The sequence below is a fragment of the Centruroides sculpturatus genome, unplaced genomic scaffold (assembly GCF_000671375.1).
Source record: "Centruroides sculpturatus isolate CEXI.00-Female unplaced genomic scaffold, Cexi_2.0 scaffold130, whole genome shotgun sequence".
Lineage (NCBI taxonomy): Eukaryota > Metazoa > Arthropoda > Arachnida > Scorpiones > Buthidae > Centruroides > Centruroides sculpturatus.
The window spans coordinates 979,734-991,526 of NW_019384364.1; the positions used below are offsets into that span (position 1 = coordinate 979,734).

At 38.4% G+C, this 11,793-nt stretch overlaps 1 protein-coding gene across 1 annotated transcript; it reads right to left on the reverse strand.

The window, feature by feature from the left end:
• Positions 1-1,835: 1,835 nt before the first annotated feature.
• LOC111642292 (adhesion G-protein coupled receptor G6-like) lies at positions 1,836-8,904 on the reverse strand. The gene is made up of 21 exons (XM_023388626.1): positions 8,803-8,904; positions 8,634-8,738; positions 8,212-8,568; positions 7,984-8,147; positions 7,720-7,907; positions 7,442-7,654; positions 7,092-7,376; positions 6,857-7,025; positions 6,612-6,790; positions 5,672-5,773; positions 5,475-5,602; positions 4,696-4,821; positions 4,523-4,629; positions 4,057-4,450; positions 3,802-3,963; positions 3,593-3,717; positions 2,982-3,244; positions 2,838-2,907; positions 2,583-2,776; positions 2,403-2,512; positions 1,836-2,338 (listed from the first exon to the last, which is right to left on the reverse strand). Exons 5-19 carry the CDS (start codon positions 7,835-7,837, stop codon positions 2,746-2,748), a joined length of 2,472 nt encoding a protein of 823 aa, XP_023244394.1. The 5' UTR covers positions 7,838-7,907; positions 7,984-8,147; positions 8,212-8,568; positions 8,634-8,738; positions 8,803-8,904; the 3' UTR covers positions 1,836-2,338; positions 2,403-2,512; positions 2,583-2,745.
• Between the last annotated feature and the right edge of the window lie 2,889 nt (positions 8,905-11,793).

Sequence of the window (11,793 nt, forward strand, 5' to 3'; positions counted from 1 at the left end):
AAAATTGGTTGGCTGATTCGCAACGTTCACGGAATTTCCGGCGGCAGCGGAGTGGATAAGAAACGTCTGACGGTCCGAGTGGTGGCGATTTTGCTTAATTTTCTTCTAATTAATATAAGTAATATGTCCGCCGTGGTAATTTTTGGAAGCGACTTCGCGTCGGAGATGAATATTAAATTCATTTATAAAGAAATAAGCGAAAATTCGTGGTGCATTCTTTATTCGTTTCTCACCTTTTTGTATTCGGTGGTAATTATGACCACACAAAATTTGAATTTTCTCTTCTTCGAAACCATTTGCCAGGAATTGGCACACGCCTTTCGAATGCTTCGTCGGGAGACGACGGAACGAAAGGAAAACGCCAAGAGCATCTCTCGGATTATTACGGAAACCCAGGAGCTAATTGAATACTTGAACGAGATTCGTAACGCCTATTCTCTGCAGTTATTCTTGTGGACCGTTTTGGTGGGACGAAACATAATGGTCAACTTCGGACTGGTTTTGAATTTCCGTTACTACGATACCTGAATACAGTACGCGAAAGTGTTCCTTATTTCCTGTTATCCGTTTATTCAGTTCGCCCAGATATGTTTTGCTACTTCGTGTATTTCCGAAGAAGGAAAGTCTCTTTGTTCCGCTAAATATCAACGATCCACGTTGTACGCCGACAAAATACAAGAATACTCTTTTCGCTTCTACGTGAAAACTTGGCACGAATTTCCCAATTTTTCTGCTCGGGGAATGTTTGCCGTGGATAAAAGTCTAATCTTGACCATCGCCAGTGTATTGCTGACTTACATTGTTATCGTCTATCGATTCAGATAAATAAATATTCCCGACGAACTGTACTCTCGATTAGAAATTAAGATAAACATTACCGTTTTAATTCTAAATGGCTTCGTGGGTTTTAACTTATGTTGAAAACGTAATTTAATTTAATGGTTTATGCTGGAAAATTTATCATCGAAAATGTAAAGATTTCCATAAATCTTTGAGGTTGGTTTAAAATATAAATTATTTCTCTCGTATCAGTTTATTGACCCGATATTAAAAGAGCAAGAACCCGCGGAAATCAATTATTTTATTCATTTATAATACAACGAATAGGCTCATTTACAATTTGGCATTGTTGACAAATTCCTATATTCACAAATTTGTCAATAATGTCAATAGATTACAGTGGTACCTCAGGATACGAAATTAATCCGTTCCGAAACTGACATCGTATCGTGAAAATGTCGTAAAGTGAGTCATTTTTCCCATACGATTACATGTAAAACCAAATAATTCGTTTCAACACGAAAAATACACTCAAATTAAAGCTAAGTAGTACATTAAAACAAAATAACTATAGTAAGGAAAACACTGAAAAATGCGTTTTGTAGTTGTAAATTTATAAATAACCGTAATAGAATAATAATTGATAAAAAAATGTAATTTTATTTGCACTTTACCTTTGAGGATAGACGACGGTGGAGGGGTAAACTGGTGGCGGAAGAGAGGGAGTCTTTTACAGTAACGAATGCATGCGTTATGTTATTTATATTTGAATTCCGAATTTTTTGTTTTTAAGGTACTAGATACACTTTTCCTAAATATGTGGAAAGCAGCGATTTACTACACTGTACTTGTAATAACAGTGACAGAAGTACGACAATGTATAGAAATTCACATCAACGTATACGTTTTTTCACCGTAAAATAAACAAGCAGATTATTAGTAAAACAAAAGAAAATAAGAATAATAAGAAAAAGTCATGGCATCGACTATTATCAATTTTAATGAATTTGTCGTTACTACACGACTGGTATCTTGCATTATATTTAATAGTATTGATTAAATGCAATAACTTTTAATGAACGTGTTTGAGAAAGGTGACGAGGAGGTTGGTTTACATTTCTATAATTTCGGATTCGTATAAAAGTGTAACGGGTAAATTTACTCGTCTATTTATGGCTTTACACGTAAACCGAGCGATATTTACATGTTACGCCACTAAATTTTATCGCAAATTATAATAAACTCGGTATATATTACGCAGAAATCGGATACAACGCAAAGATTTCTTACGAGCCGATCGCAGGCCGCCGACCACCCATCCGGTGCGTATGAAACCCGTTTAGAAAATACGTCCTTCTCAAACATTAATGAAAAGTTAAAAATACTGCGAAATACACAATCTCAAAACACGTTTTAATACAGTAAAATAGATTTAAAGAAATTGTTATCGATTGTTTTTCCTGATAATACTGAACATGACAGAATCTTCTACGCCGACAGAGCGTTTTCGTCGAAAATGCTTTATCCATAAATCTCTGGCACTTTTGTTGCAGACGATCTAAGAAATTATAATATTTCAATTGTAGAATATTTCTAGTTGTCGACGATTAAAGAGAACTTACTTGAAGCAGAAAGATGACGAATCCCTGAAGAGTGACGAAAATGGTGAACAGATATTTAAACACTAATTTCGCGCTGCTTATGGCGAAGAAACCCAACGTCCACGACAGTCCTACGTAATAGTTACCATTTATTTCTACCGTAATTACGTTTAGCGTAACGACGAATGAGAATGCGCTTACCTAAAAGGGTTAAAATGCAAACTGCCGCCCTTACCCGTACCAAAACCAGTTTCTTGTCATCCGTCTTCAGCTTCGGCTTTTTCGCCCAGGCGACGGAATAAAAGACCAAACAGAATACCACCAAGTTGACCAGCATAACTATTCCCACCGGCAAGAGGAATCCTTAATAGAATGCTCCTATTTGAAGCCAATAACTAGGAAAAACAAAATTTAATTAATTTCAATTCGAGTCTCTCCTAATAAATTATCACTTACTAATTTTTTCCTCCGTGGTACAATTTATAATCGACGGACATTATTACGGCCACGATGAGTAAAGGAGTTCCTAGGAGAATATGTATATCTGTAAGAGGGGCCAATACGCATTTTAATTAAAAAAATAATTAGTTGAAGACTCACCCCAGGCAAAAACGGATGCTTTGAGCATAAATTTGGGGATGTAAGTATCCAGCACCTTGACTAGTTTCAGATATTGCTGCAAGGCCTCTATCAACATCCAACAGAACGAGGCCATCAACGAATAATGCAAGAGAGCGGCCGCAAATATACACCCCCTCTTGGACGAGATTTGATCGATTCCCGAAACGAAAACGATCAGACTTAACAATATGGCCGATGCCAAATTGCACAGAACCTTGCTCACCACTCCTTTTCTCAGTTTTCTAAACATATTTTCGGAATTAGATTATAGTTTTTCGAACTAACAACCGTAAATGATCACTGTAAATCGGTAAAATGTAATTTTATTCTTTTAATAACATTTTATCCGCCTGTCTTATAGCTGTTATCCTCGCAACGCCCACATTTTTCCCCGGCGATGAGAATGTTTTAACTAATTCCCCCCGTAAAAGTTACGTATCGCCATACTTTCCCCCGTTATGTATAAAGCCGGTAAAGTTCGTTATTTTTCTAATCTCGTGCCATAATGTCCTAAGTAAAGTTTTGCTATCCTAGTAAATTTCCAAATCTCATTTATAGCCTACTAAATCGATTGGCAAACTTTAACTTACTTGAACATCACGAAACTGCTTAGTGTTAATACGAGCCCCATTATGGAAAGCGCGCACCCCACGTAGGTGAAAATATCCAAGACTACGGCGTGTATCTTTCGCTCCACGTAATCCGGATGTAAATTCTACACCAATTGAAATTGCAGAATTTTCAGTCGTCGTAATATTTGGAAATACATTTTAAAAATACAAATAAATCCATTACGTACCACCAAAACGGCGAAGTTAGTCATGTGATCGCAATGACATACCACTCGACGGGCGGTTCGGTTTGTTATTTCGCAACCCAGATCGGACCAATCTCCCATTTTACGGTTGGCGGAATAATCCCAAAAAACGCACCTCGAACTGCGGGGTATTTGACCGGGAACCTGCGAGCCGACGAGAACATTATAAGGGCTCATCTTCCGCTTTATATAGATATATATTATATTATGCGGGATATTTTCCCTTCGGAAGTTTACCGTGAACACTCGAAATGCGATTTCTATTCTTTTGGCAGGCAAACGAACGGGAGCTCCGGTCGGTCGGGCGTACAGAACGTCACTGACTACGGCTCGATCGGTGCGGTGGGTGAAGAACATGGCATCGTTCTCGTATACGACGTAATTAAAAGTGGCGTTAGACGAAGCTTTCTCTTTCGACACGTCCGGAGGGAGACGTATTCTTACTCTATATTCGTCATTTAATAATGTATCCTGGTGTAAACTCTTCACCCGGTTTGTATCCAGGGGTAGAAATATTCCGACCTCCACATTTTCCGAGGTCAGCGGGTGAGAAGCAATAATTATATTTTCGTTACTTGTATTTATAAAAACGTTATTGGCCTCTAGCATACTCTCCAGCGAAGCTGTAATTCTGGATATCGAGATTAATCTGTTGTCGACAACTTTTGTCTGTTACAGACAATTGTTTTGTCAAAGACCTTACCTGGAAGAAGCGTTGGTTTTCGTATTTGCCGAGGCCAAAACGGAAGAGTCCATCTTCATTAAATTGTCGATGGTCGAGGCGATTTCTTCGAACGATTCTTGTGGATTCTGAAACTATACATCTGTAATAAAATGTGGCCGACACGAAGACAGAAAAATAACACAAGTTCTTACTTGGAAATTTGGTTTGGTGGAAACTTTCTCCAAGCAAGTAGCCACGTAGTGAATGTCGATTGCTCGAATTCGAGGCCACTCGTTTACTAAATTACTTAACTCTTTGGTAACGTTTACTTCATCGCTCTAAAATTTTAAGAAACTAAATAATATTTTAGTAAAGAAAATCGATAATAATTATCCAATTATATACGTTTACCCTTAGGCTATATATTTGTATTTATAACCACACGGAGAAATAATTTTTATTTTTATTCCATTGTAATATTTTCTTTTTTTTCAAAAAGACACTGTGGCCAAGTATGCCTTTGTCAACAAAAACCAACAAATAAAACAAAGCGGTAAGAGGCTTAATCAACTGTAGCTTAATTGGAGTTTGCTCTAACTCCGTCCTCGTATATCCAATTTAAAGATGGATTTGTAAGTGTAAATTTTTAATTTATCAAAATTATTATTCTATACGCATAAAATACTTAATTCGAAATCTTTACGCCATCGAGAATCGGTGATCCTCGAGAAATTTTTGAACCGGTGAACCGAGCGAGCGGGAGGGGATTCACAGAAGAAAACTGGAGTGGGAGGGATGGGTTCCCACTTTGCGGGAGAACGGGAGAAAAGGAACTCGGCAGGTTGAATTGTCACGAGAGTTCTCTCCACTTAAAAAAAAATATTTTTTTTTTATTTCGAGTAAAATTGGATATTTACAATTATTTATTGTATAAAAAATTCTTTAATTTATTGTATTTAAAAAGAAATAAGAATTGGCAGCGCTTACTTACCGTAGATAATTCTTTCAATTGTAGAGTGAGGACGGAGAGTTCTCCCCGGCATTTTCCGTCCACGGGACCCCAATAAGCGCCGTAAGTGAAATTTCCCAAGCACCTTCTAACCACGGGATCGCCTCTGTCTAATTATCAAAAAATAATAGCATTTAGTAGCGCTACAACGAGTACGAGAGCGTAAACGTAAGCTTTACCGGTCACGCAGTCTTCTAGGGGTAAAGCGATTTCACCGAAATTTTTTCTAGGCCAAGTTACGTTTCTGTCGCCCACCTCCGTTGTCGTCGAAAAGCAACCGTCTGAAAAGGAAAATTTACGGTTCTTTATCAATTCCGAATTAAATCATTTTTATTTGGAGGCTTTCGATATAAGGCCAGGAACACACATGCGTAAAATTCGGCATAAAATCTAGCATAAAACAGAAAACGTAAAAATTTTTCTGAAATTTTGGCCGAAACATAACTGAAAAAAGAGTAGAGCGTGTCTCTACTTTTTACTCCGAAAAATTTCTACGCCAAAATTCGTCCAATAAAGAGAAGTCTTTCCTGTGACGTCAAAGTAGACACGTGGTTTTTATTCTAACAATGGCGGCAATGAGGGTTAACCCTACAATTGTGACGGTCTCGAAAAAACGAAAAATAAATGAAATAGAGGAGTTTATTGAATTCGTTCGACCAAATCAGTGTCATGTATAAAGACACTGTATTTAAACAACGTTTATGGTTGGCTATAGGTGCAAAATTTCAAATAACAGGTAGGTCTAGTAGAATCGATATATAAACCTAGTATTTAGATCACACGTTCTTTATTTGAATTCGGAATACGAGTCTATTAATTTAAATTTTCTGTATTATAATAGTGGAAGCGGAGAAAAAATGGAAGGTACTGTACAAAGGGATAGATAGCCTATATGAGAGGAAAAAATTAATAAAATTAGTACTGTTGATGGCAGTGGTGTTTCCTATTCGGCCAGAATTTTTACGTATGTGTGTTCTGGCATAAAAGCGTAAAACAGAAACTGAACTGAAAGCTGATTTCTGATTCAGTTTTCTGCCGCACAATTTTACGCATGTGTGTTCCTGGCCTAAGATTACGTACGCGTAAAAGTCAAATGCCGTCAATTAATAAACGACCTACCTGTATTTTTTATTCGAATACTTTCCGGCGATATTTTCAATTCCGATAATAAACCGGAACTACGGGTCATTCGGTTCTGCAGTTCGTTTAATAACTTCTCTTTATTTTCGTCCACTTTTGTTTCTCTCTTCTTACTCGAAGAGCGCGTGTAGATGAAAAAGTTTACTTTTATTTTACCCCTGCAACCGAGGCGGAAATCAATGGTTACAACAAGGTAATATAGGTATATATAAATACACACTCACTTTGTCTCCGATAGTCGATGTACGTGTACGGCAGTCTGTCGGACGGAAGTTAAAGCTTTTTCGATCTTTTCGCCGATGTTCCGACATCGAATAAAATATTCCTCCGTGCTCGGATCTAATCGAAGAAAGTCCGTAGAAGAATCGAACTCGCCGACGAACGTCCACACGTCTAAAGCGTATTTAATTAATCGTCTTTATTGACAATTGTACAAGAGAGAAACGTTAATCTTCTTACCTTTGAAGGTGAAAAGTATCCGGGGCGAAGCGACGGAGACGAAAGGTCGCTTCTGATCCACCCGGCACCAATAATAGCCCTGGAGTCGACCCCGGGCTAAGCTCGTATTTGTAGAAAGTAAATTTCGTACGGTTAAATATTCGTCGCCGCCGGTAGTCAATCCTCTCGTTCCATTGACGATAACGCCATCTTTATACCACGTGACACTTTTGTAATAACTTTTACTACAAAGGCATTTGAATACACCTTCGGAAACAACGATTATTTCGCAGGAAACTCTAGAATCTACAAAAGTTACGCTTTTAAATTTAAATAATTGGCCTAAATATAAATTTCTCTCGCGGTCGTACCTTCGACCGTCGATTCGCAGATGCCAAAGTAATCTTTTTCTGGATCGTCCAGAGACCAGAAAATGCGGTATCTTACGATCTTCACTAATCCGGCCGTGTAATTCGGTCCGAAATCCGTATCCGCCCCCCAATCCACGTACCGAACGGTTTCGCCTTCGTCCTCCCAAATGAATCCTTCGTCCGATCTCCGAAGTCCGATCCACCAGCCGTAATCTTGGAGAAAGCGCGCGTCGTTACCAAAAATCCTCAGGCATTAATTACCGGATGTGGCTACTTACTTGTATGGTTACGCTCCAATATTAAACTTTTAACCAAGGTATTGACTTCGGGGAGCTCGAGGGTGGCCAATTTTCCTCCTCGTTCTCCGCAATACTCTCGCCATCGCCTCCAATTCATTTTTTTTCCGTCTGCTGGTAACACTTCCGCAGCCAAGGCAAGCTTTTCCAACCGTCGGGACAATTAGAGGCTACGTCACATTGTTAAATTACGTCGGGCTACTTTTCCGCCATTATATTTAAATATAATTATTTGGCTGTACTTACGTAACTGTTTTGCACCGAACGCTTTATGCATGCACCAGAAAGGCCGTTTCTCCCGGCACCGTCGGCTGTACAGAAGAATTTCTTGCCGGCCAATTACTCCGCTCAGACAGTCGTTGCCCGGCGCGGGTTGTCCTTTCTCCCAACGAAATTTTGTGGCGCCGCTTCTGTTAAGGCGTGGGAAAATTAGAAATTACCAATATAATTAAAGCAATAATTGGCAAATCTTACGCGTTTATGGTTTCTGGATAAAACGCCATCCACTGAAACTGGCCGGCATTTCGGCGTCCTCCCAACCATAGTTCATTTGTCGTTCCTGAGGAAATGACACCAGTTTACTTTTCCCCGCGAAATTTACAATTTTTGTGCGGACGAATTCCCGCAATTTATATTCACCCGGTTCGAAAAAGAAGTCGAAATCCTCCACCCGATTACTAGCGTCGATGCGGGGAGAAAATAAGTATCCGCCGTTTTTGCCGCATTCTCCGACCGCATCCGACCAGTTTAATTCCTCTTGGTATTGTCGCACACACAGATCGAAATTCCAGACGTCGTATCCCGGCACGCATCGGCGAGGGGGCGGATTGGCTAAAGATAAATCACGGTCAGATCATTGGGTGGGAACCCAGCACGTCCCGGTTTAACGCTTCTACCTGAAAACTGGTTAGACCGAAGGCATTTGGAGTAGTCGAAGTCCTCCCATTTCGATTCTTTGGCATATTCTCCTCGGCACTTCCTGGTCACCAGTTCCCACTTTTCTAAATAGAAAGAAATGGGGTGAAACTCCACAGGAGAATTTAACGGAAAACTATTGATACTTACCGGTTAAACAGGGAGGAGAAGATACCGCCGATAGAAGGTAATAAGTATCGTTTCAGATGAAATTCGTATTATTGAATCGACGTTCTTCTCTCAAGCATCGACCTGAAACGAAAAATTGAATCGACCGTAACTGCGTAAACTAAATTCCTGCCGACAAATAAATAGATTCATACCCGAAAATGTCAGTTTGAAACTGACATTTCTACGGGAAATAACAAAATACGTACAGACACGGTACGATATAAGAAGTTAGCGTTGTGTTACGGTACGAACATCCACTCTAAATCGATCCGCTGGTAATTGCCGCAATTTTTTTCTTCGACTTTGGTAATTTATTTCCGTTTTTGTTCTATTTTTATCTAGCAACCCGGCCCGGCCGTCTGATTGCGCGGGACAATTCGAGCATCTCGTATCGAAAGATTTGCGGATTATTATAATTTTATTGTTTTTTGTTCACGTAATGCCGAAACGAAAATGCCGAAGTGAAAATGCAGTATAAACGATCATATTACAAGAGAATTTCCGTTGGTAAAGGTGCGGATGGATTGGTTCAATTTGCGTTAGGCATTGCACGTGATGGTCGGTCAGACCTAATCGATGGCGTAAAAACGAAAAAACGTATAAGTGCTGCTTGAAGTCGGGTTTCCAGCAGCAGAATAAGTCATTTCTTAAATGAGAAATGGAAAAACAGTTATAGAAGTTACATCTCCTTGGAAAGGTTATAGTTATATCGGCAGATAATACAAATACAAACTTCGGTGGAAAGAAGGAAAAGAAAAGAATAATCTGTACTTCGAAATGCAAGAAAACACTACGAACAATTTAAATGGCATTGCTTGTCCCGCACGTGCGATACGTAATGCTGCGCAAACTGCCGCAGGTCTATCTATATACTGTATCTTCAGTTAATAAGTAACAAGATCTACAATACGAAGCAAAAATTAGCAAATGTTTGCCGGATATAATCGGTCACGTTTATTATAAAAGCGAAGATCTACCGAAATTGCAGAAAGGAAGAAAAGTTTTCACTACTACCGAGAGAAATCAGTTGTAAGTATTAGAAAAAGAAGAACGTTTTCAAACTTATGTCATAGATTTCTACGATATTTGCATGGAATATATTCAGGAGTGATGTACATTATTTCTCGTGCCTCTCCGGTCTACGGATTGAACCAGTTTGAAGAGAAAAGAGCTTATGGCTTAGAAGAATATACAAGAAAGCTACATATTCTCGAAGAAAGTGTCATTAAATTTTACCGTGAACGAACAGGACTTACGAGTTAGCATATTCGAAAAATATTATGAAAGTAAATTTGAAGTATGGAGTAAACTGAAGAATCAAAGTATCAGTGAAAAATTCTGTGAAATGCTGGCTCATTTTTCAAAGTAGGATAAATGCCGAGAACACAAAATACCTAGTTAGGTTTTGTTTGTAAGTCGCACTGCCGCCATCCGATGCGGCTGTCGAACGCGATTTTTTATTAATAAATACGCCGCGGACAGACAAAAAAACACCGGACATAAAACTTAGACAGCGAAGGCTTTAACCATTATAAGGATTTCTCTCGCGCCGAGACCTGTGTTCGAATATCAAAGGAAAAAACTTCTCGAACGGATCCATATCTGTTAAATATTTTGATGAATACAAAATATAAATTTAACTATTATGAATTATCGGTTTGTTATTGTTAATGGCAGGCGAAGAAATTTTCCTTTATAATGTTATTGGAATGTATCTCCGCCTAGCCTAAATGGTCGGCGAAGTCGAGAATTAAAGGACCGTCAGTTTCCAGTTCGATATTTCGATGTGGACTTTTGCCGCGGGTCTGGCAAACTCCGGGACACGTCGCGATGCAGAATTTCGCATCTATCCGATAATTCTACCCGGGAGCGTAACATCAACGACCGGTCATTTACATTTAATAAATAATTATAGAGAGTAAACCTTCACTCACCCGTTAATTGGTGGAAAATCGAAAGGATAACGAATAGGAAAACGAAATCTGTGGATAAATATTGTATAAGAGACAAAATGAAAATTTAAACGGTCGAAAGTCGGGAATCAAAAAGAAAAACTTACTCATTTAATTAAAAGTGCTGCCCGCGATCGTATCCTTTCCTTTGTTCTGTTGTATCGGAGGAAGTTACTTCTGATCGATATCGTTACTCTGAAATCCGTTTAACAGGAAATTCTATTTTTTTTTCTTTTTTTGTGTTTTCCTTTCTTTTGTAATTCGAAAATGTTTATATTTTTAATCCATTAAATTTTTATATTTCTGTATTTAGCAGGATTTCTAAATTCCCTTATAATTTTTCTTTCATTTCAGAAATAACTCAATTGCGTCGAGGATAAATGTAGGACAATTTCAAACGAAATAACGTTGTTTAATATTTTCGTACTTAAAAAAAATTAACGGAGTAAATCCGACGAAACTGGAAATCTCGACACAAAACGCGTAATTATATTTTCCGAATGAAATATTCAATTATTCCAAAAAATAAAATAACCTTTCCTCGCGTAATTCTGCGATAAAATCTTTTCAGTTTACCACAGACGTAACAAACTCTTGTACGAAAAGTTTAAGCGGGAAACTTTTCTTTGTTAGTTTGGGCATTCCGTAATGTATCGACAGGAGGAATGAGCCGTGTTCCCGCTCCGCAATGCCAACTGCCGGAAACGAGTAATGGCGGAGTCTGAAAAGAAATTATTTGAAACGGTTAAAATTAGTTGGATGCATCCGTCGTTCGTCGGAATATTTATAAAATATTTTGCAATTTATTTCCAACTGTTATATATTTACGTATTTATATTCGTCTAACGATAATCGTCGTTTTCTTTGACCATCACCGTCCGATAACGCCGGGCGGGATAAGTAAATCGGACAGCAATTAGGGGAAATTCTGGGTTTATCGACTCCGACGTTAAAACAATTATAAAAATTCAAAGTAATTAATAATAATTAGTCTAATCCCGCTTACTCGCCGAAGGAA

What these genes read in the sequence shown, in the direction of transcription:
- LOC111642292 (XM_023388626.1), bottom strand. Translation starts at nt 7,837, where the DNA reads ATGAATTGGAGGCGATGGCGAGAGTATTGCGGAGAACGAGGAGGAAAA. An exon ending in TATTCGAATAAAAAATACAG is followed by an intron (nt 5,774 to 6,611) that starts GTAGGTCGTTTA and finishes TTTCCTTTTCAG; the next exon opens with ACGGTTGCTTTTCGACGACA. An exon ending in AGCATCCGTTTTTGCCTGGG is followed by an intron (nt 2,908 to 2,981) that starts GTGAGTCTTCAA and finishes ATATTCTCCTAG; the next exon opens with GAACTCCTTTACTCATCGTG.